We start from the raw sequence: 27,500 nt of genomic DNA on the forward strand, positions 1-27,500 counted from the left end.
CCGTTTGAGACTATTATTTGTGGGGATTCCTGAAAAAAAAAGGAGTCTATATAATTAACCCCACAATATAAGAACAGAAATTAGCAGAATTAATTATCGTTCAGTGACAAATGGTCCCACTCCTGCAATTATGTCCTGAAAGATGTCAGTCATGTAGGTGAAGAGTTTGAAAATGGCCTTCATGAGCAAGTACCATACTTACTCTTTCATCGTATGATGACGCAGAATATCTGCATGGAAATATCATATGTACTTCGGTACATTAAAATGATATATATGATATGCGTAAATCACTTCGTGATTTAAGACGGCGCTTATTCCGTCGGATCCCGGCCAACTAGTCACTCATAACGAGTGCACCTCAGCACATGTGTGGACTTCGGTCCTACGTTCATAGACATCTATGACGTAGTGCAGAGGGCGGCCACTAGAGGGAACCCAAGAGTTGGAACTTAATCAGAGACAATTCTGTCCGACGCCGGGGTGGTATCCGGTGTGGCTTAGTGGATAAAGCATCAGCACGTAGAGCTGAAAACCCGGGTTCAAATCCCGGCGCCGGAGAGAATTTTTGTCCGTTCCATTACTCTTTCATCGTATGATGACGCAGAATATCTGCATGGAAATGTCATATGTACTTCGGTACATTAAAATAATATATAAGTACCATACTTGCTCGATGGGATTCATACTAATTATGTGTATTATGCAGAGTTTTTGTTGTTGTATGTGGTTATAATTACTCGGAAAGTACAACATTTTTGCTGCATCATAATCGCGACATTAAAGATTCATTTATAATTTAAAATCGTCTTTAGGCAACGAACTTAACACTGAGTGACTTTACCTTGACTTATCGGATGTTTTGAGAGGATTCTGATTAATTCTGAGTGAGTCCTACCCGGACGCGACTGTATTCTGTATAGATAGTCTGTTTCTTTGGTAATTCGAATTTTTATTGTTCGGTGGTTGAGGGTCTTGATAAACCCACACGCGGAGGTGCAGAGAGTAGTTTGTGTGTGGGAGAGGTTTCGTTGTTTGCTTAGGATTTCCCTCTCCTGTGTGAAATGTCTTGTCACTGCTTCAGGAGGTCGCTATGTGACCATGGCAACTCAATACGAGTGCACAATGCGTCGCAACATCCTCAAGATGTAATCCTTTGGTTGTTTACTTTGAGATTGCAAGTTCTCTACTTCGCCCCTTCTTTCAGCAACATTTGACCTTTTTGGTTTTAAAATGCTGTCGACATACACAAGGAATATTATATAATTTATAATACTTTTCTGGGTAATTGTTTGCAAGGAAAACTCCAGTAATCTAACTTCAACTATTTCCGGCGTGAATCTACAGTGATCCAAAATGTTAGAAATACTATTTAAAAATAAAAATTTGGCTTATGAAAAATTGACAGCTCGTGATAATCATAATTATCATGATTATAATCGCCGTCTTTTATAGCAGACATAAGCAAGCGATTGCAACAGGCAGAAGTAATGGCATGAAGAATTTCGAAGGAAAGTAATGCTGATCAATACATATAAGTAAGGAGCGGATTTCTATGTAATTAAATATTATTTTTGCGTGTGATAAAACACAATTAACAAAGTTAAAAATTCCGAACATGAAGTTTCAAGTTTAAAACCCGAATTTTATTTCTCATAAAAACACATATTTTCACAAAAAAATATGTAAATACATATTTTCAGGAAATCTATTATAAACACATAAAACTTGGAGTTTTTTTTACTTAAATAATTTTTACAAGAACTTTTAAACATTTTAAAACTAAATCAATTATGTCACTCAGAAATACGTTAGCCTATCTTTTTAAGAATTCTTGGTTGCTTCGTGTTTCTAAGCGCTGTGTGGTGTATCCGTGATCCATTTTTGTAATAGTATCGCCTCAAGTTCTGAGAACTGCTAGGCAGCATATCAGTGTTATTGTTAGAGAATAAATTAACATGGACAAGGAGGAGAGATCTTGTAACACATAATTAGGAATGTTTATTTTTGCTGCAGAAGATTTCATTCCACACTTTGTTTGTGAAACACAACAGATAAGAGCTCGGGTATGAATATTATTTAATTTGAACAAATCTCTCGACTCTCGCTCATGTCCATCAAATAAGGCAATACGTCATGTTGTGATTCCCTGTTATTGGGCCTCATCAAATGATATCCTTCAAGATATACTGAAAGATGGTTGTTTAGAAAAAGATTTGGCTTTCCTATTACCAAATCTAAGCTTTTTGTGTGACACCATAAAAAAACTCGAAACATCCAAAAACCTGTTGTCTGAAACAGGGAGGTGCGTGCCGTGAAATTTAAACTAGACTCGCTACCAGGTTCAGAAGTACAAGTACTAAGGGACAAATTCGAGAATGTGTTTGGGAAAAACAGTGGATATAAAAAAATGTGTAAAGTTGCTCAAGTATTGGAGGGTGTGCCCTGTAGGTGAAATTGACGGTGTTTGTGTTTGTGACATTCCTCTCTTTAAATATGCACGTCTGATGTCCTGTGATGTGGAAAGATCGTTTTCACAGCATAAGTCGTTGTTCAGAGATAATCGGCATGCATTTGTGATGGCGAATTTGGAGATGACCTTTGTTGTTCACTGCAATTCTCGGCCAACTACTAGCACTCAAGTGTGGTTGGTGAATACCTAGTAATATATATATATTTTTTTTTTCCAAGTTAAGTAAGGTATTTTTGTCATATTTAAAAAATATATATATTTTTATTTTTAGCAAATATTTCGTACTTTTTAGCACATAAAAATAAATATATTTAATTTTTTAGCACATAAAAATCTGCTCCCTACATATAAGAGTTAAGTTATGTGGATGACTAAGAAAGATAGGCAGTACGAAGATGTAATGTTATTACGGAACTAATAATTCTGAATCTCTTTCCCTCGTATTATTATTATTATTATTATTATTATTATTATTATTATTATTATTATTATTATTATTATTATTATTATAGTATTATTGATTACTGCTACTAATAACTACAGCGATATTCCTTCCACAGGGACTGTGTATGGTGTGTTAATAGTCTATTCATTTGAGTCCACCGCTGTGGAGTAACGGTTAGCATGTCTGACCGTGAAACGAGCGGGTCCGTGTTCAAATCCTGGTTGGGACAAGTTACTGGTTGAAGTTTTTTTACGGTTGTTTTCCCTGAAGCCATTAAGAGGAAATGCTAGGTAACTTTCAGCGCTGGACTCTGGACTCATTTCGCTGGCATTATCACCTTCATATTATTCAGACACCAGATAACCATAGATGTTGCTAAAGCGTGGTAAAATAAACCAGTAAAAATACTCATTTGATATGTATGCAGGCGGGTGTTTTTGGAACTAAGCCACCGCTCTGAATGACGGCATTATATCGCCATAGAAACACGCTGCTGGCGCCCTCATATGCCAAATGACTAATATTTGCCTTTTGTTTGTGCTGTATTAATTTATGCGATGTCTCGTACCATGCTCATCACAATGGCCAAGAAATTATAGGCCTAGTATTGGAGAACGTTTAGTTTTTGTGTATAATAATAATAATAATAATAATAATAATAATAATAATAATGATTTATTTTAGCTGGCAGAGTTAAGGCCGCAAGGCCTTCTCTTCCTCTCAACCAGCAAAAAGTGTATATACATATGCATGAACTTACAAAGAATTCAACAATTTGATTTAGATGAGAGTTACATGTATACAAAAGTTATTTACTAAAAAAGTTATAATCTTCATTGTGATGATAGTAGTATTCCATGTGGACTTCATAATTCATTCACACTCTGTACATGTAAGTTGACCACTAGATCACTGCGATTGACTGTACATCATGGAATAGTGTAGAACTTCTAAACGCAGAACGGTGTTTAAGATTTAGAACGTGTAGCAAATTACTATTCTCTCACGTGTATAAAAGTGTCAGAAGTCTGTGTTAGAAGACATAAATATACAATCCGATATGAACGAGAATGTAAAACTAAAAATAAATAATTATAGTTTTTGAAACATACTCTGCACAAACATCAATTAACTCAAATTTTGCTTCTCTTTGGTTTAGAAATTTGTATTATTACAAGCCGTCACTGATGAAACATACATAATGACACCTTACCAATAATAATTCATATATCTTACCTACATTTCTCTTAAAATAAGCGTAGGCCGTGCTTCTCATGCTGTAATCAACATTCTCTAAGTAACTTCTCGCCAATCTCTACGCGTAAGATTTCTCTGTAGCCTCTAATGTCGTCAAATATCAGGGTCTCGTAATATGCAGTTGGTTGGCCGCATTTGGTCATCGACCATTTTTTCTGCAAATATAATTTTTCCACTAGAACAAAAAAATAAACATTCGTTGCAATATTTAGTTCTGCTCTGAATGGGCAAGAGATGATATATCACCTTAGGTACCTTTTTCGTAATCGTGAATGGAACGTTCATCATAATCATCATCATCATCATCATCATCATCATCATCATCATCATCATCACCACCGCTGGAATACAGTGGACACCTCGGCATCCTTCAAGAGTTTCCTTTAGGACTCTCTATCCCGGGCTACCACCCACCAATTGACTCCAATTCAGATTGTCCGTTACGCCATTAACACATCCCAAGTTTGGTTCACCCATTACTTCTTCCCGTTTGCATTCCATGATTCGCCAAGTAACTTATTGTCATACATTCTTTTTATACGATCTGACCACCGCAGCAGTCTTGTTACATTTATTATTCTACTGATATCCGGGGATTTAAGGAAGCTTTTAATAGAAAAAGGAGCATCTTCTGCTGTCCCCTGGAGAAAGAGCTAACGAGCAAACATTCTGATAGGGGTAGATAAAAAAGTTAAAAATGTTCTTCCACCATGTTAATAATGTCAAAAGAAGGACTGTAAAAAAAAATAAGTTCGCCAGGGGCCGTTAACATAAAAAAAACACAATTTCACTGGAAAAAATTATTGGAACAGACGCAGCAATTGTTGAGCTATTTTAAACATATTCCCACCGGAATTGAGACATTTGTCATATCATGGGATCGACAGAGAGGTGCAGACGGCTGTCAAACGCTGGTTCCGATCCCAGACGGCTGACTTCTACGACACAAGGATACAAAAATTGATCCTATGGTATAACAAATGTCTCAATTCCAGTGGGGGATATGTTGACAAATAGCGCAACAATTGCTGTATCTGTTTCAATAAATCTTTCCATGCAATTGTGAATTTTGCTGTAAACGGCTCCAGGGAAGATCGCTTTCTGGACGGCCTCGTAATTGCGCTCGAGTGGCCAAAATTTGTACACGAGCACTTGTTTTGACATTATTAACATGTTGGAAGAAAAAAATAACTTTTTTATCTGCCCCCATCAGCATGTTTGGTTGTAAGTGGAGTGTGGCATTTTATGGAGCAGAAACATGGACATTATGAAGAAATGAATAGAAGTGACTAGAAGCATTTGAAATGTGGATATGGAGAAGAATGGAGCGTGTGAAATGAACAGACAGAATGAGAAATGAAGCTGTGTTGGAAAGATTGGATGAAAAAAGAATGTTGCTGAAACTGATCAGGAAGAGAAAAAGGAATTGGCTAGGTCACTGGTTGACAAAAAAACTGTCTACTGAAAGATGCGCTGGAAGGAATGGTGAATGATGGCAGGAGATATAAGATGACAGACTTTAAGATAGTTATATGGATTATAATTATGCGGAGACTAAGAAGAAGGCAGAAAATAGGAAAGATTGGGTTTTCAGTGAAAAACGTGCCCTTGGTGAGGGGATCTGGGGATTTATCAAGATCGTATAGGTCTTGGTTATACCCAATTTTCCTAAAAAAAATTATGGTCTATTTAACGACGCTCGCAACTGCCGAGGTTATATCAGTGTCGCCGATGTACCGGAATTTTGTCCCGCAGAAGTTCTTTTACATGCCACTAAATCTAGTGACATGAGCCTGTCGCATTTAAGCACACTTAAATGCCATAGACCTGAGCCGGGATCGAACCCGCAACCTCGGGCACAGAAAACCAGCGCTATGTCAACTGTGCTACTCAGGGCGATTCCAATTGTCCTATCTCCAGAAAAATAACACTAGAGGTGATTACAAGATACGAATAGCTACTTTATGTGTGTAAATTTGATCAAACTTGATGACCTGCATCTATAACAGAAGGAATTACAGGAAATTCTGAGAGGAAAATAACATTTTATGAGAGTTTGATTAAGAGCTAGTAATTGCTGAATTTGTACAAACCACTGCAACAGCCTAAGCAAATATGAAACAATGTGTGAAGAAATAATGTAAAAGCATTGGAATGTTGTCGTGTGCATAGAAGAAATATTTTCTTATTTTTGTGCGTCAAAAATCCGTCACCACATTGCTGTGACGTGATTTAATGTGCATATAAGATAACAAATCAGTCTCTCGATCTTTACGGAAATCCTCACACGCGTCGTCGCCATGGCAATATTTCTGTCAAGAGCTACAGCATGAACTACGTGTCAGGCAGCATGGCTGAGTGATGCCCTCATTTATTGCTTATCTTTCATTCAAGTTCGTTCAGTGTCGGATAGAAAGGGACTTCCCTCCCCATATTACATCACTGTGTTTGCTAGCGTTTAATTGGTTACAGGTTTCTTGTAGTACAGAACCTTGGCCTGCTATGCGAACAGTAAACAGAGTCGATTGTCGGTGTTTTTCTTGTGGTCATCTGCTGCTCGTGTTGCAGCCCAGACTCGATTTGAGTGGTTCCCGGACTGTTATGAATGATCGTAGTCAGCTTTGTATCTCTGCTCAGGTCAACACAATCAGCTGTCGAGGACTCATTTTTGTGTGTCTGCTTTTTTACGTAATCATAACCTACCTCAAGTCTCTCACTTTGAATACTTCAGTTCTCTTGTAAGTTACGCAAAAGGTGATGACATGAATAATAAATTAGGCAAATGTCAATGAATGCGACACTGTTCGGAGGGCTTTCAAAATAAAACACAGAGGGACATCAGGATAAAAAAAAAACATAAAATATTGACCACACGAGTGTTAACATGAAGGTGAATCAGGAATAATCGATAGATGTTGTCCAATAATATTGTTGATGAAGAAATTTAATTGTGTATTAATATTTGAGGAGAAAAATTCTCTCCGGGTCCTTGGTTCTACGTACCAAGCGCTCTGACCACTGAGCTACACCGAATTCAATCCCCAGCACCGGATCGAACCTTCCTCCTTCAGTGTTTCCCTTTGTGGCTTGACTCCAAGTTAGGCATACGTTGACATTTTATGTCCAAGTCACCTGCCATTATACAAGGGGTGCACTCAACTGAGTGACTTGTTTGGCCGGGATTCCGCAGTTAAGTGCACAGTAATCTGTACAGAAATATGCACTGCTAGCTATGAGATCATTAAAGATTTTATTAATTTGTCCTACAGAATAATATCTGTAATATTGACAATTAATATTTGAGGAGAAAAATTCGCTCCGGCGCCGGGGATCGAATCCGGGTCCTTGGTTCTACGTACCAAGCGCTCTGACCACTGAGCTACGCCGAATTCACCGGAGCGAATTTTTCTCCTCAAATGTTAATTGTCAATATTACAGATATTATTCTCTAGGACAAATTAATAAAATCTTTAATAATTGTGTGTGTTATTTTGTTTCCCTTACTGTTGTTATTCTACCAGAACAACATTTGTACTTCTACATCTTAGCTATTCTCATTCTACCATAGCTCCATTTACATCATGTCAGTATGTCTGCAGTTACTACTATATCCTTACCGTTGCTATTCTACCATAGCGCCATTTGCATGTTTTGGGAAAACCATTGATTTAATTTCCAATATGCTCAGTCAAAATAAGAAAGCAGTGTATTATGATAACAAATTATTGAAATTTTTAGTTTTGTCCTTTAAATATTCAGAAATTTGATCCGAGGAAATGTAACATTTTAAAATTAATTTGCAGAATGAAAAGTTATATGAATACCCTCCGAAATAAGGGTCTAAGTACATAGGCAAACAATACCATATATTCTTATTCCGGGATATATATATATTTATATATATATATATATGCCTAAGAGAGAGATAGAAGACTATTGTGATGCTATAAAAGTCAATTTTGATATTTTCGCGGCAATGTACAGTACCAGATAAAAGCAATGGGCCGAGTCTTGATGGCAGTCCTCCTGTATATAGGCAAGAATTTTCGAAAGACTGTTCACAATTAGCATATATACAGGCGCTCTTATTTCAGAAAAATCACAATGCAAGTAGCTATAATACGATGCTGCATATCTTGTGGTGTAGAGAACAACGTACAGTATGTTTAATTTCCTTACCGGTAGGTCAAGAAAACAGTGTAAAAACGGGAATATGACATCTATTGGTAGTACTTAAAGAATTAAATTGTAGTGAAACGCGTAAAAGGTATAAAAAATTGTTCTGAAATGCTACATAATGTGCAGAAATTCATGCAACAAAGATTGTAAGCTCGTGTTGCAATGAGTGATCACCGTTTTGAACATTTTTAGCCTGTCGCATTTCCTAGAGTTATGCTAACTTCTTAAGTTAAAATATATTTGAATAGAGCATGTGAAAGAAAAGGACTTAAAAACAGCTGAAGATCCTTATTTAATTTCAATTACCGTCCACTTACGTTTAATGCATTGTATAGGCGTTAACTATTTGCAGCTGAATTAAACAAAATAACATAAGAACATCACCATCACATTATTATTGTTACTGTTATTGCAGTAAATAAAATAACACCACTTCCTACTATTATTTTTCTTATTACTATTATTATTATTATTATTATTATTATTATTATTATTATCATTATTATTATTAGGCCTATTTGTTTTATAAACATGCAGCAAACGCCATTATTATTATTATTATTATTATTATTATTATTATTATTATTATTATTATTATTATTTTATTTCGTTTAGTTTCTGATACACTTATGACTATTATTCCAGTAAAAGCTTAAACTAGGGCTGAGGTGGTTCCCTTCCTACTCCAATTATAAACCTTGCATATACTATAGGAATCTGTGACTGGTTAAGTTTGGTTATTTTAGGCTTTTGTTATGCCTTGCATTTACGATCAACTGCATCTCAACAAAACAAATCCCTCGTCAATTCAACGATTTTCACTTCCGAAATCACCGAAACTACCTCAGCGCTAGTTTCACCCAGTAAAAAATAAAAACTTTGCGCTGAAAATGTTTTTTTTTTTTCTGTATTCGTTCGTTCGTTCATTCATTCATTGTGTATATGCTAAATTTCTGAGATCTTACGTTTCCTAATATTCAGCGAAAACAGCTCGCCGATATCAGTAACAGTAGAGGAGATATTTAATGTGGCAATTTTAAGTGTCTGTGTTTAGAATTATCCGTGCTTTTGTTACGAGTTTTTAAAGTCTTTAACAACGCCATTCGAGGTAGGGGAAGTGAAAAAAATGTCTTTTGTGGAATCTCGGAAGTTCACTTTCTTATTTGAATGTACATTAAGCTATTACATTTATATCTTTTGAATTGTAGTTCAAGGAAATAAATTATAGACAGTAATATATCATCCGCAATATGATAAAAGAACAAAAATGTCGCGAAACATATGAGGAAGTGTGTGTTATCTCGTAACACTAATTTCTTTGAAGAGAATGGGAAATGATTCAGTCAATGCCATTAATTCTCGGGAGACCCCCAAACTTTCCTATACTTCTACATTTAAATTTTGTTATGAAGCATTGAGTTTACATTGTTTGCTTTTTAATTTAATGCGGAAGTAGTGGTTTGCCAAAAGCAAAGTCTTAATATTTGCCTTTAAAACGCTAGTTATCTGGCTGATTCTAAGACTAGTTGTGTAATGTGACCTTAAGTCTGGAGTTCCCTGTTACTGAAACTGTTATTGCTTGTATTGGTGTTAATTCAAATGAATAAAATATGACTTGGCAAACTTTTGTTTTAAAAGGAAGTAGGTTAACCAAGATCTATAAATTATCTTTCGAAAATTATCTTATCATTAGGAAACTGAAAAAAAGTGTAGATATATTCAAAGAACCATCCAATATCTTTACTAGGAAAATAAAGATAATTTATGAAATCACTATTACATTTGTAATTACTTTGGATGTTCCAGCGAAAGAAGAATAAACATACGAAATTTTAGTGTTTCAAGAAGAATACAACAAACCAACGATCTAGTGATGAGTGAAATGTACTTTGTACTTCCACTGATGCCTTCTTTTTTTCGCCTATAGTTTTTTTTCTTCCTTGCATAAGATGAAGATATTACTGAAATGGAGTGTCCAATATGTATCCAGACCACTATATTTCTGAGAAGTTATTACACAAAGTGTTTTAGAAAGAATAGTAAATATTTTGACATGTTGCATTGACAATTCTGAGTGAAGTTCATGTAAACATATGCTCTGTTGTCAATGGATATAGATAGCTACTTGAATCTAACGCTTAAGGGGGGTTTAAAGGCCCTAACAAAAGAAAAAAAAATGAAATTTTGATTTTTATATAATACCTGTATATATGGATAATTCTGCTTAATTTTGTGTTTGATTTATTAAAATATTCGAATATTTTGTATTTTAAAATACTTTTATGCTCGACCATGCCGAAATGTAGTAATTATACACACGGTAGCAGTCCTTTAATGCATGTCATTAAAGTACACCTATTCATTAAAGTTCAGGTTTTCGATTATTCTCGGATATGCAATCGAAAGACGAGGGAAACGTCACGGAGGCTGGAAATCCAATACTGTCGCAGAAGGTTATGTTCTGTTACTATAATAATTAGCGTTAATTGTAAATAATATTCAAATAAATTCAATTTGTCATCTCGTTTTTCAATTATAAATCAATTTCCAGGTTATACATTCTCTGCATTACATCAAGGTCAATGACATTATTGTTCCTCGGAAAAAATCAATACTTTCGCGTCTGCGCACATCTCACAATTTCGAGCTATGAACAATGTCACTTCCGATCTTCAGTCAGATACAAATAAAATGAATATTTCTGAATAATTTAAAGTTAGAAATATGGTCGAGCATAAAAAGTCGTATGAAACTAGCCTATAATGGTAATTAAGACGTTCGTATGAAAATTATGAAACTCGCTTGCGCTCGTTTCATAAACAAACATACTTGCGTCTTAATTACTATCATTATAGGCTCGTTGCATAATGTACTATTTAAGAATACTTGTACATTTCTATTGTTAAGTGTTTACTTAAACGCGATTTTCTCAAAAGTAATTTTTTCATCATAAGCTTCATTTTCTATCATGCACGTCAGAATGAAATTTTAGCACACAATTCAGACAGTACTGTGATGTGAATCAACCTTTATTAAATTTTCTGGTATAGGCCTACCTCTTATTAAATTTTCTGACATACCTATCTAATTAAAAGAAAGTCTGAAAATCTGTTTCATATAAGAAATTTATTTAAAAATCATATATTTTTTGTAATCAATATTAAAAATCATTTACCAGTGTATTCAACAGAAATGAATAAACCCTCCTGTAAAAAAAGCACATTTTTAAACCCAATAGTTTCTTAGATAATGGTGAATTCATATGGCTATTTTAACATTGATAAGATAGGGCATGAAATCTTCCCTTAAAAAGCTATTGTGAGCTATTAAAGAACTCTACATACATGATTGCACATTATAGAAGATTCTCAAGATTATTAGATTATACACTGTATACTCTACTTCTAAGTAATTATGTTATATGCTCTGTTACTACCCCAGACATCGTTTTACTAGTCACGCTCTTACATTTTATAATATAGACTGTTATTTCCTTCAAATTCTACTGATGTTACATATATAACCTGTATTTTTTAATAACCACATATATATATATATATATATATATATATATATATATATATGTATATATTTTATCAACATTTTATTATTGTTCCTCCATTCACTGTTTGAGTCGCTTGAGAAACTTCTTGCCCCAGCAACTAAAACTTACCCTAGTACAAACCCTAGTGATGCCGCACTTCGATTATTGTGACGTTATGTTACGTGACCTAAGTGTGCAACATCCGACGATATTATCACATATCACCGTCCTTCGTAAGTCTTTCGTGGCTCCGACTTAAAGAACGCAGAACTTTACACTCTTTGTCTTTACTCTTTCGAATTCTGCACACCTCAACACCAAATTACCTTTCGTCTCGTTTCTCTTATCTATACTCTAACCACGACGTAAATACCAGATCACTTATCTGTGGCACGCTAAGTATACCTCTTCATAGAACATCTTGTTATTCATCATCTTTTACAGTATCCACCTCGCGTCAATGGAATTCCTTGTCACAAAGTATTAGGGGCTGCAAGGCAATAAACACCTTTGAAAACAGCTTAAAAGATAACCTTATTAGCATTTCACTCCAATCATACTGATTTAAACTATCACCGACTACATTGTTACTTTTTTCTTCAGACATCATCCTGATAGTGCTGTATTTTCAAAATTGTCTCATAATAATCTCTTTCTATTATCTAATATTATTTGAAATATATTAACATTCTATGTATTTTAGCTTAATTCTGCTACACAGTTTATTTCAGTGTTTAATTAATAGTGCATAGTATTTTGTTGTTTAATTCGTAAATAACTCTTGTATACATGTAACTCTCATCTAAATCAAATTGTTGAATTCTTTGTAAGTTCATGCATATGTATATATACTTTTTGCTGGATGAGTGGAAGAGAAGGCGTTACGGCCTTAACTCTGCCAGCTAAAATAAATCATTATTATTATTATTATTATTATTATTATTATTATATTAATCTTTGTCTATATGTATATTTAAGAGTAGTGTGTTAAATAACCAGATTTGGAAAGTGTTCATTGTGTGTTACCCACTATTACGAGACCTGATGATGCCATTTCATGGCGAAAACGTTCGTCTGTTGTAAGTTCAACAATATATTCCATTTTTATGTCATAATCAAATGTAGGAAACAGAAAATGGATGTAGGTAAATTCTCCAATAAATGATTGGAATGACCTAACCTGTAGCGGTCTTTGACGGCTGCCCTGCCTTAAGGAGAGTCAAGACTAACTTAAAACGTTGTGTATAAAGTGTAAATTAAAATTAAGGTGATAGGTATTTACTTAGCCTGGCGAGTTACTCCCTTGGTTTGAATTGTAAATTATTTAAAAATAGCTTGTAAGAGGGCCTTAGACTATAAGGGTGCTATGCATAGACATTTTGCTAGCCCGCGCTACGAGCATGCTAAACTAGCCCCGGCTATCGACTGGTTGCTTGTATAGGAATCATATCACATCATATCGCTAACACTGGTTTATGAATACGAAAAACGTTAGTTCGCTTATCATCCACCGGAAGCCCGCGCTAAGAATGTCTATGAATGTGGCCCTAAAGTATGAATAAGGGTGTAATTGTTTGTCTCATTTGAACTGTTGTATCAGTGAAGCGTGGTGAATCAGTGAAGTTATGGTTTTACATTGCCGCTGAAATTTAAATTTTAGTTCCTATTTCATTTTATTTATTTATTTATTTATTTTATTTTCTATATTTCTCTTATATTAATATTGTAGCCTATTATATAATTTCTGTAACTGTAAATTTAATTCTATTTCCTATTTTATTTTATTTTATTTTATGTTCTCTTATAGGCCTATTAATATTATATCTGAACTGCGACCGAACACGAGCGCTGCTCATTCGGTCTCAAATTTTGTTAATACTACTATATCTCCTTGATTGTATTATTTTATTTCTATTTCTCTTGTTTGTAATTATATTCTTTATTCTGTATATTTAAATTTAAATAAATAAATAACAATGCAGTGAATAGTTTCGATCAGTGATAATTTATAGTGTCAATGAAATGTGTTCTATAGTGTCAGTGAAATGTGTTATTATAAGTGTTAGGGAAATGTGTTCTAAAGTATCAGTGAAATTGTCATAGTGTCAGTACAGTGAGTGAGATGAGAGTAAAGTGAAAGATTATTATCAGTACCAGTGTGAAGCTTATGTAGAACCTATATATATGTAGGTTGTGATGTAGAATTAGGTTCACTTATTAATTAGGTTATTTTATGTATTATTGTGTATTTAATGGCTTGATGGTTTGTAATAAAAGATAAGTAATTTTACGGAAATAAACATATATAGATATATTCATTTTGTAAATTATAATTAGATAAACAAGATACAATTTTTTTTAAATAAATAGGCACAATTTTTAACTCCCTTTGTAACTCTGATATTACACATTTAGTACATAATTTGAAGTTTTTATTTGTATATTTATGTGCATATTTTTAATTAGTTAATAATGGAGTTCGACAGGGTTGTCCACTATCACCAACTTTATTTAATATTTATATAAATGAAATTATTTAAAAATGGAACCACATCTACACATCAGGAATCAAAATAACCAGTGCTCTAAAATTAAATACTTTACTCTATGCCGATGATCAAGTCATAATTTCTAATTCAGAGGATAATTTACAAAGAGGATTATATACATTAAATAAAATATTAAAAGATTTTGGGATGGAAATTTCAGCACAAAAATCAAAAGTAATGGCATTTTTAGGACAAGACCCAGTCAGAAGTAAGATAATACACAATAACCAATGCCTCGAACAAGTACAAAATTTCAACTATCTGGGTTGTGAAATAGCTTATCAAAATGAAAAAGATGTGAACAAGAAAATTACCAAATTTACACAAATTCTAGGAATAATAAACAATTAATTAAAAGCTAAATTGGTACAAAAATCTATAAGAATAAAAATATATAATACACTAGCATTACCCTCCCTTTTATACTGAAGCGAGATTTGGACAGTAAAGAAAAAAGACATGAACAGAATCAAAGCAACGGAAATGAAATTTTTCAGGACAGCAGGATATACTCTTTTAGACCGATAAAGGAATGAAGAAATTTTAGAACAATTAGAAGTAGAGTCAGTAGAAGAAAAAAATTAGCAGATACAAATTCAATTGGCTAGATCATGTAAGAAGAATGGAAAATTCAAGAATCCCAAAAATTATGATGCAGTATAAACCTAGAGGACATCGTCGACCAGGAAGACCTTTTAGAAGAATGCTAGATGGGGCCAAAACAGGTCTACAGAGGCCTAATTCGTGAAGAATGATGATGATGATGATGATGATGATGATGATGATGATGATGTGCATATTTTTAAGATCAGAAGTCTAGACTTACAAGAAGGTGGTTTTAGACTTTTCATTCATTCTGCAATTCAAAAAATAAACTACAAAACTAGAAACAGTAATATCATTCACAATTACATGAAATGAATTGTCACGAGACTCATAAAACTTACAATATGATAAGAAAGTGTGTGTAAAACTTCGTGACTTTCATTTTTGTTATCTCAACATTCATTAGTGACATAAGGGCCTCAGGCTACTGGACGGCCTTATACTGACCAGAAAGATAATTTTGCCCTGCGTATATCATGTTAATAGTTCTGAATATATACATTTAACCTTGAATTAGATATAAAAAACTACTCTGTGCTAGTGTTTACGCGTATGTGTACATTTCGAGACACGTTTTTCTACTTGATTTCGCAAGCTCGTCACATAATTGCCTTGACTGGTTTTGCTCCCACATAAAACGCTTCTCATTTGTCGGTCATTGCCAGGGACTTCCCCTGATTGCCTACTGACAGCTGAAATAAAAAACTGGTCTGCTTGTAGCACTCCATCAATTTCATTCGTGACTAATCGTCTTGCATCCTAGTGTGAATGCTGAGAACACGCGTTAAATGACCAGTGCGCCTCTTGCGTTCCTCGCCTCAAGTCCAGCGGACACTACTTCGATTCCCGACAGAGATACGGAGATTTATCGTCTTCTTATTGGGATTGAGTCCCTCATCGTGTTTCTATCGTGTGACCGGTAGCCTTTCAATATACTGATTGTCAGGAAACGGATTTTTATGTGGGCCTACGAAAATGTAAAATAATATGTGAATATAGCCTCTATTTGGTTATTTTTGTCGGAACATGTAATTAAATATGGACTTAAAATTACCAAAAATTACAATTTTCATTTAATTAAAGGATATAATGTTTCACTTTTTATTCATTAATCATTGTTGTTTCTCTGATTGAGGTTCTGCCTGATATTATCAGGCAGTACATCTCACTTGATATGTGTTCATTCATTCATTCATTCATTCATTATTCCATAGATCTTACATGAGCAATGAAGCTTTAAGATGTGGAACAAGTCAAAATTTTACAATATTACAATTACAATTTTTACAAATGTTTACAGTTTTACAATTTAGTAATTTTCTACAATTTTTACAATTTTGTGCAATTTTTTTACAATATTTTGGCGAGATGTAGTGAGATGAGGTGAGGTGAGGTCCGAGGATTCGCCAAAATATTACCCGGCATTTGCCTTTTGGTTGGGGAAAACCTCGGAAAAATCCAACCAGGTAATCAAATCAAAGGGGTTGATGCCGAGGACTCGCCATAGACCATCCGGCTTCAGTCCCACGGCTGGGGAAAATCTCGGAAGAAACCATTCAATGAGACCAAAGGGGGATCCAACCCAAGCCCGAACGCAGCTCCGGATCAGCAGCCCAGCGAGTCTGCCGACTGAGTTACATCGATGGCTCTACTAAAAATATAAAATATACAATATATGTATAATACAAAACAAGTTAATAAAATTTAAGGCATAAACAACAATTGAGAGCAGAAGTGGTGTAAGTCAAAATTGGTAATGAGGTTTAGAGTAAACATTCTGTAAAATACAGCGCAAATTAGCAATTAATATGTCCTTCGTGCTATCCACTGACTACTAATAGTTAAATAAATTGAATATTAATTGCTACTTTGCGCTGTATTTCACAGAATGTTTACTTTAACCGTCATTACCCATATTTGACTTACACCACTTCTGCTCTGAACGGCTCAATTGTTTGTATGCATCTGAAATCTGACTAGTGTAATATGTAGCTAGTCGGCGATGTATACAATGGAGGGGTAAAGGAACTGGCCACCCTACCCCATTATCTCCTGGCCTAGGTGCCTCATAAGTGGTGCCTTTATGGTATCACTTGTGAGGTTCAGACCTGTCTTCGGACAGTTGACTAAACAACAACAATCATTATTGTTTAATCAACTGTCCGAAGACATGTCTTAACCTCACAAGTGATACCATAAAGGCACCACTTATGAGGCAACTGAGTCAGGAGATAATTGGATAGGGTGGTCAGTTCCTTTTCTTTTCCATTGCATACATCACAGAATAGCTACATACTAATCAGACTTCAGATGCATACAAACAATTGAAGCGTACAGGGGAAAAACAATCAAAGTCACAATTCTCTTGAGGTTGATGTCATCTTCTAATTCAGTATATTACTGCAGAATTTATTGCTGTTTCTAATGGAAAAGTAGGACAGGATGACTGTGTCCGTGGTGGTATTTCTCTTTTACCAGTTTTGATAAGAAAAACACTAAAGTTTGCAGTAATATACTGAATTGGATGATATCACCCTTATGAGAATTGTCAACTTTAATTGCTTTTCCCCCTACACTTTTCAGTTGTTCTTCCTCTGACACATATCGTCAAGTGAGATATACTGCCTGATATATGTACAGTAGTGGCAAAAAAAACCGGACCGACCCTTGTAGCTGATTTCAGAGCCTTGTTCACTCCAGAGCACGATAGACAGGTAACTAAGACTTTCGTGGTTGGAATCCTGTCTGGAAAGAAAGGAAACGTTTTTTTTTTTTTTTTTCAAATTTATTCCCAATACTTTTTTAGATAGCTGGTAAAATTTATGTTCTGGGAATAATAAGTTAATTAAGTAGTAAAATATCGCTGCAATCGAAAAGTATTGGGAATAAATTTGAATAACGAACAAAAAAAAGTTTCCTTCCCAGGCAGGATTCGAACCACGAAAATCTTAGTTACCAGTCTATCGTGCTCTGGAGTGAACAAGGCTCTGAAATCAGCTACAAGGGTCGGTCCGGTTTTTTTGCCACTGCTGTACATATCAGCCAGAAACTCAAGGTATAATCATTATTGTAATATGAAATTAAAATAACACACAGTCTTTTATTCTCTGTTATCAACAGAATTACGAAAGTTATTTTTGTCTTAATTTCTAATACTTAAATTGCCAAAAATGTATGTATGTATGTATGTATTTATTCACACTGCAATGGGTATATACCCGGTGGCAGTGGTAACTAATTACACTCAATAATGACAATAATAAACTTATTAATTAAAAATACAATTAATGATAATACTAATAATTAATACCAATAATAATAATAATAATAATAATAATAATAATAATAACATGGAATATACTAAATTAAATGAAACGATCACTTAAAATAACATTTGAAATATTCTAATTTGTATCTTAAAACTAAGATCGAACTAAAACCCACGAGTATATGTTCATATCTGCACAAGTACCTTTCAACATTACACTCATTTCGCTGTCAACTCACTCACTGCACTGGAACTACGACACATTTCACTGATTCTATCCTGATTTCACTAACACTTCAAAAACATTTCACTGTTCAAATACTTTGCACTGCCACTATAACCTATACAGTTTCACTGACAGGAACACGTTTCACTTACACAGCACACTTCACTGACACGACATACTTCTTCACTGATACAACACACTTCACTGACACAACATAATTCTTCACTGATACAACACTTCAATAACAACATATCATTTACACCCTTTAAGTACTGTGTATAATTACCGTCTATTAGAAAGGTCCTTCAGCCTATTTTTAAATACATTTTTGGTTGTTGGTAAAGCCTTTAGTAAGTCTGCAGGTAAAGCATTCCAGTCCCTGATAGTCCGATTGAGAAAAGAAAACTTTCCAGTGTCCGTCCTCTGTCTTCTTTCCCTCAATTTATATGAGTGGTCGTTCCTTGAAGAGTAATTTGGCGGCTGCAACCTATTTTTTATTTCTTTCCAGGCAGGCTCACCTCTGTATGTTTTGAACAGTGCGCATAATCGAATTCGCGTTCTCCTGTCCGTGAGTGTGTCCCATTTTAATGATGAATTTTTCCGATAACACTTAAGAGCCCGTTTTTGAATCTTTTCCAGTGTCTTAATATGTTCTAATCTGTAAAGATCCCAACATGCAGCACCATATTCCATTACTGGACGTACTAGTGATTTATATGCAATCTCTTTGGATTTATCAGAACCTTTTCTTAGTACCCTCATCACAAAGTGTAACGCTCTCCATGCTTTTCCCGCTGTGTCTGTAACGTGTTCCCCCCAGCCGAGATCGCTGCTAAATGTTATTCCGAGGTATTTACATTTGTTAACTTCCGGAATGGTTTCACCCCCTAACGTATACGATGCGACTATTTTATTTCTTTTCCTTGTAAAGCTGATGGCTTTGCTCTTTAGAGAATTTATTTTCATTTTGTTGGCTATTGCCCAATCGTTTATTCTATTGAGGTCATTCTGGAGAAGAGTAGTATCTTCATGACTTTTTATTTTCCTGTATAACATACAATCATCCGCGAATAAGCGAACCCTAGACAAGATATTAACTGGCAGATCATTTACAAAAGCCAAGAATAGAAGAGGCCCCAAGACACTCCCCTGCGGGACCCCGGAAGTAATTTCAATTGGGTTCGATAATTCCTCCCCTACCCGTACTCTCTGAGTGCGACAAGTTAAAAATTTCTTGATCCACTGGAGCACTCTGAAGTCAATCTCCCTTGATTGTAGTTTAACCAACAATATATCGTGTGGGACTACATCGATAATTTCCATTTTATTATTTAAAGTGTATAATGTTTTACTTCGTATTCACAACTGAATATGACAAAGATTGTTGAGATAATGAGATGTACATAGGCTACATCGGCAGTGTTGCCAACAATCGTCACCTCAGAGTCGTCAAAATAAGATGTCAAATGTCGTTAAAAGGTCGCTAAATTCAATTTACAAGTAAAAAAAGCGCATCTAAAGAAACGGGTGAGATTAACAATAGCAAAGAAATGTACCGTAACTTTTAGAGATATAAATCATCCATATCCTCTCTTCTACTGTAGCTGCTCACGTGGAAGACAAGGATTCATATAGGCCGGAAGTGGAACGTACAGTGGGTAAAAAAAAAAAAGTATTTGCACAATTCCAATGGAGAGAACATTTAATTATACATACACGTAATATGCGTTTCTCTAAGAAACCCTTATTCGTATTGCGATAATGTTGATAGGGTACGCTCTTTAAGGTTTTTCATTTATAATTTCAATTTGTCTTACCTTAATTTTAATTTTAATTAAACGTAAATTTTGAGGTAAGTTAGGCGCAAATTAAGTATTTGGACAGCCCTGTTCAAACTTATAAACAACGCGTCCGGGCTTCCTTAGGTGTACCGCATCAGTAAGTAGAGCAGAGTGAAGCAGGGCACATCGTTTGAAGTAAACGCAAAGCAATCGGTAACAAGAAAAGAGAAACTACATTAGAACAAAGAAACTTGATTGTAAAATTACACGGGGAAGAAAGGTTATAACACACTTTATTTTGAACTCTTTTATCATTGCTTATCTATAATTTTTTAACATGTTTAATTTTATTGTAAATATTTTTACTTATAGTAATTGTGCAATTATTGTAATTAATTATTGTTGCAAGTTGAGACTGCGAGTCTGATGTAATTGCTTGATTGCTGATACATCGAAGTAGAGACGATACAAATAAAACAAATGAACGTAGAAGGAAGAAGTCTCACTTATTAATTTTGAGCAGCATACTTTTAAATACTGTGGGAAGCTCACGAGATCAGCACAATCAGGAATCAGGAATGTGGAGTAGTGCCAATCCTGCACTCAGGCAACAACCAACGTAACGCCACTCTTGCTCGCAGAAAACGACATAATGACACACTAACTACATTACAATAGCTAACCAACGTGTAACATTCGATCAGCTTTTAAAGTATAAACTAACAATTTCAACTTATACAACACACCGACACAGAACTAGTCTCAAACTACCCGATATTTTCAGCCACGGTATAATTAAACATCATGTGGTGACTGTGATGTCATCTGTTTAGTGCCATAAGATTCATAACAACTTATCTTATCTCTGGTCAGTTCTAGGAAGAGCGGTGCTCCATTCACAATACCTCCCCGCACCGCACCTAATTAAAATACACCTCGCAGAGACTTTCTCGTCAGCTCCCCACAGAATCAGTGTAATTCCATTCTCATTGGTGAATCTAGCGTCATAGAGCTCGTTCATTGGCAGAGAAACGTTCGAGTGAAGTTATCTAAACAAAATTGCGGAAGATGTGATTTAATCAGTTTCAAAAAATATAGTTTTGAGAAAATGAGCGATAAACTTACAGATTGCTGGCTAGTAGTGCGTTTGCGTGGCCGGACATTTTAATACATAAATTGGTAATTTTTATAGATAGCGGTATCTTAAAATGTCTTTCACGTATATAAAGTGAAACGTGCATATTAAATTATTATAAGAAAAAGGAATATTTCTTTTTACCTTTGAGGGTGTTTTTTTTTTATGTGCGGTGAATTTCCAAATTGCCGACTCGTATCGCGTTTGCATGGCAGAACTTTTTAATGCATAACTTTGTCAATTTTATATATATCTTAAAATTTCTTTCACGTTTATAAAACTAAAAAATCATAGTAAATTACTATAAGAAAAATGAAAAATTTTTTATCCCTTAATGTGAATACTATATTTGAACTGATTTGCAGCCGTGAGCCATGTCGCGCCAGTGTGCAAGCGCTCCGCCGTCTTCCAGACGCTACCGGCAAGAAGAGGCGCTGGTGCGACGGCGGAATGCAGAGTGGGACCACCAGCAGCTCTGGAACGGCGTGACGCAGTACTTTCACACGTGGGAGGTGCGGTCCAGCAAACACGATGATTGGGCTTCTCCGCGCTACTACAATCAAAGGTGACAAAGCAAGTTCAAACAGTTAAATTCTTCCTTCTAGTAACAAAAGTCGTTTTCACTGTGTAATACACAGTGTTTTCCGTCTAATTTGCAACTATACATACACAGAGTTCTCCACAGTGGCTGCGCCAGAACTTCCAAATAGAGGGGGGGGGGCGCTGGGGTGAGCGCAGCAAAAATTAGGGATGGGGGGAGCAGTGTAAGTGAAGAAATGCACATTACATATAAAAATATTCACATGAAGACATAACAGTTTCAGTCATATTGTACAATTGTAGGCCTACTAACACCATGCGACCTAGAGTATCGTGTATATTACTGTTTCTGTAGCATTGGAGGTTTTGGATCAGATAAATATATACTGGGTCATGTTTATGTTCCTCTTTATATCTCACAATGCAGGTTTTAGGAATACTTCACTATTGGCTGATCGCTTGAAAATAGCTATGGTAGGTTCAGCAATACTTACTGGCTTTTAAGGAAGCCGGAGGTTCACTGCCGCCCTCACATAAGCCCGCCATTGGTCCCTATCCTGAGCAAGATTAATCCAGTCTCTATAATCATATCCCACCTCCCTCAAATCCATTTTAATATTATCTTCTCACCTACGTCTCGGCCTCTCCAAAGGTCTATTTCCCTCCGGTCGCCCAATTATTTGAAGGTTTCGTAACAAGCTGTTTTTTACGGTGATAGGTTGTTAGCCCTTCGCCCAACCCCCAAGCTGGAGGACCACCCCTCATCGGCTGTCCGCGACTGCTTATTCAATATAGGCCTATTCACAATTATATTGAATATTTCATTTTGAATGGTGTGTGTGTTTTTTTCCTCTACTGTAACACATGCATATGTATTACGTCTTAAAAGTAAATCGGTGCTTAAGAAGAAATGATTAATGTACTATTTATCTTTAAAAGTGTGTATTTCTTGTCACTTTTCTTATGAAGATTACGTAATTAGATAACCTAGTTTTAAGAATTTGAAAGCATTCTGCATTGTTCTTAAATTAGCCTTAATTTGTATGTAAAAGGAAAACAAAATATATTTGAATAAAGTCACATTTGAAAATTTATTCTCTATCAATTTTATTACATACATATTAAATAATCCTAATTTTAATATTTTGTAATGCAACAATTAAAAGAAAAAAAAAAAAACAAAGTACAACATAGAGGTTGAGTATTTTACTCGTCATAGGAGCCTGCTATGAAGGTTGCATAAGAAGATAGCCTAGTTTTAAGAATTTATTTCAGAGCATTGTCCTTAAATTAGCCTTCAGTTGTATATTGAAAGAAAATAATAAAATATATTTGAACAAAGTCACATTTGAACCTTTCTTCACTCTTATTTCTACTACATTCATGCATAATCAGTGATCTGAATATTGATATTTTGTAATGAAAACAATTAGAAAAAATAATAAGCACAACTCAGAGCTTAACTATTTTACTCGTCATAGGAGTCAGATGCATAGGCCTAATCGGAAGAATTATCTGAACCATTTCTGTCACACTTAGCAATACAATGGGTCACAGCTTAATAAAATCACCGATCACAAAGAACAGCACGTTATATTTTCGAGAATAAGCAGGCAAATATATGACGCATAATGAGACAACACCGCCCACAGTCTTGTGTTCCGTACTATACTGGATGTTCAGTTCAAAGTGTGTCATGGCTCGCTGTATGCCGTCATGTGGCTAGCCGATGAGCCTAGAGAATTCAATCTTCCTACACTTCCGCAGAAGTGTATAACCTATGAGGCAGAGAAGTTGCCTAGCAAGTACGGCGTTCATTCTGAAGAGTGCGTACCGATACCTACGGTAACGCCGGTAGTGGCAGGAATGTGAACTGTTTGGAAATACGTACTGTCGGGATATGGGGAGAGGGTTAAGACGATTACTTACGTATTTGTTGACATTAACTTCGACGGTCAACATGGACACGGAGCATTTGATTTGTATTGTGGAATTTTGCCGTACGCAACCGATGATAACAAATACCCTGCGTACGACTTGCCTGCTCAAAACACAGTTCGAAAGAGGTTATGGTAGCACATAGACCGTACAGACCGCCATCTGTTGCTACGACGTTCAAGTTATACCGTACACGTTCTCAAGTTCAGATTGAAGAATGCCTTAAATAATAGGCAACTTCTCTAACATATAAGCTGAAACTCGCTTCAAATCGGTGACCCAACAACAGTGACGTCAAGGCACACTTTGAAATGAACACCCAGTAGAAAAACCACAGTAGTTTACACTGCACTACGCACGAATGAGTTATCTAAAAAGCTTTTATTTTCGAGTTTTTTATTTATCCAGGTCTATTTTATATTAATTTTCTCTTGTAGTGTAACTGTGTGCGTGTGCGTGTCCTTAGTGTGTTGGTGAGAAGGTCGAAAAGGATTAAATTTTCAATACAATTTTTTGTTAGGAATACATTCTTGTTTTTCAGTATGGAAATATACAAGAAAGCAGTTGAAGCTCAAAAGAAGGCTGAAAAACTAGAAGAACGTCGCCAGAAGTTGTCAGCTCTGCTGTTCACAGAGAACAGACAATATGAAATAGAACTTGCTCGGCTGAAAGGTCGTCCATCATCCCATCACCGGGTCCCTCTGGAAGAGCTGAAGGTAGTCAATTATGAACTGAAGCGTCGCGAGGAGGAAAACCAGCGCAGGGAAGCAGAGCTGAAATTGTATCATCACTGGAGGTCGAGACAGCCTTCAATTAGAGAGGTAACTAGGCATTAAAAATAGAAATGATCTAATATTTGTGCAAGTATCGAAATAATTTCAGTAATCGTTACGCAAGCCTTTAGTAGGTTTATTTTAAAATTGTTGTTGTTTTCTAATGCCAGGCGTTTTACAATAAAGTCATTTGATCTCTTGCACTCCAATATTTTTCAAAGATATTATCATGGTCAGCCACTGAAGCACAGATTTTGAGGTGTTCCGAATCCATTTCTTGGTTTGAGTTGCACAATGGGCAGTTAGGGGACTGATATATTCTAATTCTATGCAGGTATTTGGCCAAACAATCATGGCCTGTTGCCAATCTAAATGCAGCTACAGACGATTTTCGTGGTAAATCGGGAATTAGCTGTGGATTATGATGCAGAGAGTTTCATTTTTTCCCTTGAGATTGTGTTATCAAATTTTGTTTTAAAATTAACATCCCTTACACAATAGTAATTAAGTAATAATTCCAACCACCAAGTTTTAAAAAAATTATTAGCTTAATACAAATAATACTTTACTTCATTCATGATCCTATTAACTTGTACTCTACAGCAGAACGTAGAATTGCAAAAATCCATATTAATTTCACATGCTGCAATATATACAGTGCGTTTCAAAAGTCACGCATATTTTCTGCTACAGCTGAATGGAAATGTTTTTCGAAAAATGCTCGGACACGTCAAACAGAATATTTTAAAAGACACTTTTTCACAAAAAAGAAAAAAAAAACATTCTTGATATCTTTGTCGTGCGAGTTGTGACGTCATCGAAAACATTTTAAAATAACACCCTGTGTTTTTCTGTATACCATCTGAAAGATTTTATTATTCTCCATGGTTACACAAGCTATCAGTTGTTTTATAAACAAACGTTGCTATGGTAGCAAAATAAATGTGTTACAGAAGCAAATGTTCTATTAATTAAATGTTCAAAATGTTGCCCATTTACGATCTGGTATGTGAAACACGCAAAAATTCTAAACACCGATTTGCATTAAGTGCATCATCAAAAACTGCATTCTAGAATCCCAGCCCACACATTTACTTTCTGGGGAAATTGCGTGTGAGTTTCTACCACAGTCTACTGTATACAGTCACGAAGCTTGAATTGTTGAGGGTGCTAGGAACAATAGACTGTGCCGGTACTATTTCGCATTGTCTGTAATGAGGCGATATTAGCGATCCTAGTGGTTAGCAACTATCTATGGATGCATATTTACTAAGTATTGAGCTTCGTGACTGTATATACTAGACTGTGTTTCTACCATATCCAATCATTAAAATCTCAATTCTCTTACTTTCACTTAATAACATAGTTATTTTCTGTTAATTTATACTTCCATAACATCAAGAAGTCCAATTATTTATTTTGTTACTATAGCAGCGTTTGTTGTATAAAACAATTGATATGTCGTGTAACCATGGAGAATAATAAAATCTTTCAGATGGTATACAGAAAAATACAGGGTGTCGTTTAAAAATGTTTCCGATAACGTCACAATTCACACAACAATGATACCAATGATGATAGAAAAACAAGACGAGAAAGACAGTCGGATAATCAACCGATCAGTTAATAGGGTGACTGATAATTGAGGTTCTACTGTATAGCGAATTTATCATACCTATAAAACTTTAATTTCTAGTTACGTCTTTTAATGGAGGCAATACGTAGTTGCAACTTATCATCCCTGCTTACAACCACTTGACTTGTTAATAAAAAAATGTATAAAAATATATCCATCCTTCTACATTACAGGGGATTTTTATAATCTTTATACTTTTGAATTTTCAGAAATATATGTTATTGCTTAAGTTGGGATATGTGGGCTATAATTTGTATGTGTTATGTGACTTAATTGCAGCTTGAACAAAAACAGCACACGCATTTTGTCCGCGAGGCATGGGTAAAGCAAGTACAGGAGAAAAAAGAGGAACGTGAGAGAGTAGAAAGAGAGCAACTAGAAGCAATGAAGGAGCGTGAAGCATTGAGACTTGCTGATGAGGAGCGTCAAAGACAGGAGCTTCAGAAAAGGAAGGAAAGAGCAGTGGCTCTGCAGGCTGAAATTAAACAGCAAGTGGAAGAACTCAGGTGGGCACCTCAGCTTTGTAGATAGTTTCTGAGTTCGGAGTACTCTGTTACTGCTTTATTCACTTGTATTGAGGAGACTGCTCTAGGTTAACTTAAATCAGACAATATAATTTACTTTTCTTTAAGTTGACAGAAGAGAAATGACCCTAGTTGTACAACGAAATAACATTTCCATAGGATTGCCAGGCGTCCTGTATATATGTAGGACATGTCCTTTATTTAATGATCTTGTCGTGTCCTATATTGACATTATCAGCACGTTTGGAATGTCCTATATATTTTTGTCAATGAATGACACAAAATTTACCGGTGGACAGACAGAATTAAAAAAAAAATTATTATGGGCACACATCCTGAAGAATGGAAAAGTAAATTATACCATGAAAGATGGTATTATGCACTTCAAGAAATTAAATTTGAAGAACAATTCTCAGAGTTGTTAATTCTTTGCCAGTATATCTTCAATATGCCGGCTCATTAATGTTGAACGTGGTTTCTCATGAATGGGGAAAAGAACGAAATAAGTTGGATGTGACCTATAGAAGCTATGTTACAATACATAGTAAATCGATCTAGACTACAGCTGGGAGGAATTTTACGAGCAATATTTTCAAAACAAGGAACTTTTAAGGGGAGCAGAATCT

General features: G+C 35.2%; 1 protein-coding gene across 3 annotated transcripts in view; it reads left to right on the plus strand.

The window, feature by feature from the left end:
- The window catches only part of LOC138701288 (trichoplein keratin filament-binding protein-like), a 354,032-nt gene that overhangs the window by 298,527 nt on the left and 28,005 nt on the right, over positions 1–27,500 (plus strand). For 2 of the 3 annotated variants that reach the window (XM_069828022.1, XM_069828023.1), the window contains 3 exons: positions 21,829–22,028; positions 24,483–24,762; positions 26,630–26,856. In XM_069828022.1, coding sequence (XP_069684123.1) covers positions 21,838–22,028; positions 24,483–24,762; positions 26,630–26,856 — 698 coding nt within the window. In that variant the 5' untranslated portion in view covers positions 21,829–21,837. Of the gene's footprint in view, positions 1–21,309; positions 21,508–21,828; positions 22,029–24,482; positions 24,763–26,629; positions 26,857–27,500 lie in introns of those variants that run through there. The other variant, XM_069828024.1, reaches the window with a different exon arrangement.

Source organism: Periplaneta americana, chromosome 6, assembly GCF_040183065.1.
Source record: "Periplaneta americana isolate PAMFEO1 chromosome 6, P.americana_PAMFEO1_priV1, whole genome shotgun sequence".
In the NCBI taxonomy this organism is placed as follows: Eukaryota; Metazoa; Arthropoda; class Insecta; order Blattodea; family Blattidae; genus Periplaneta; species Periplaneta americana.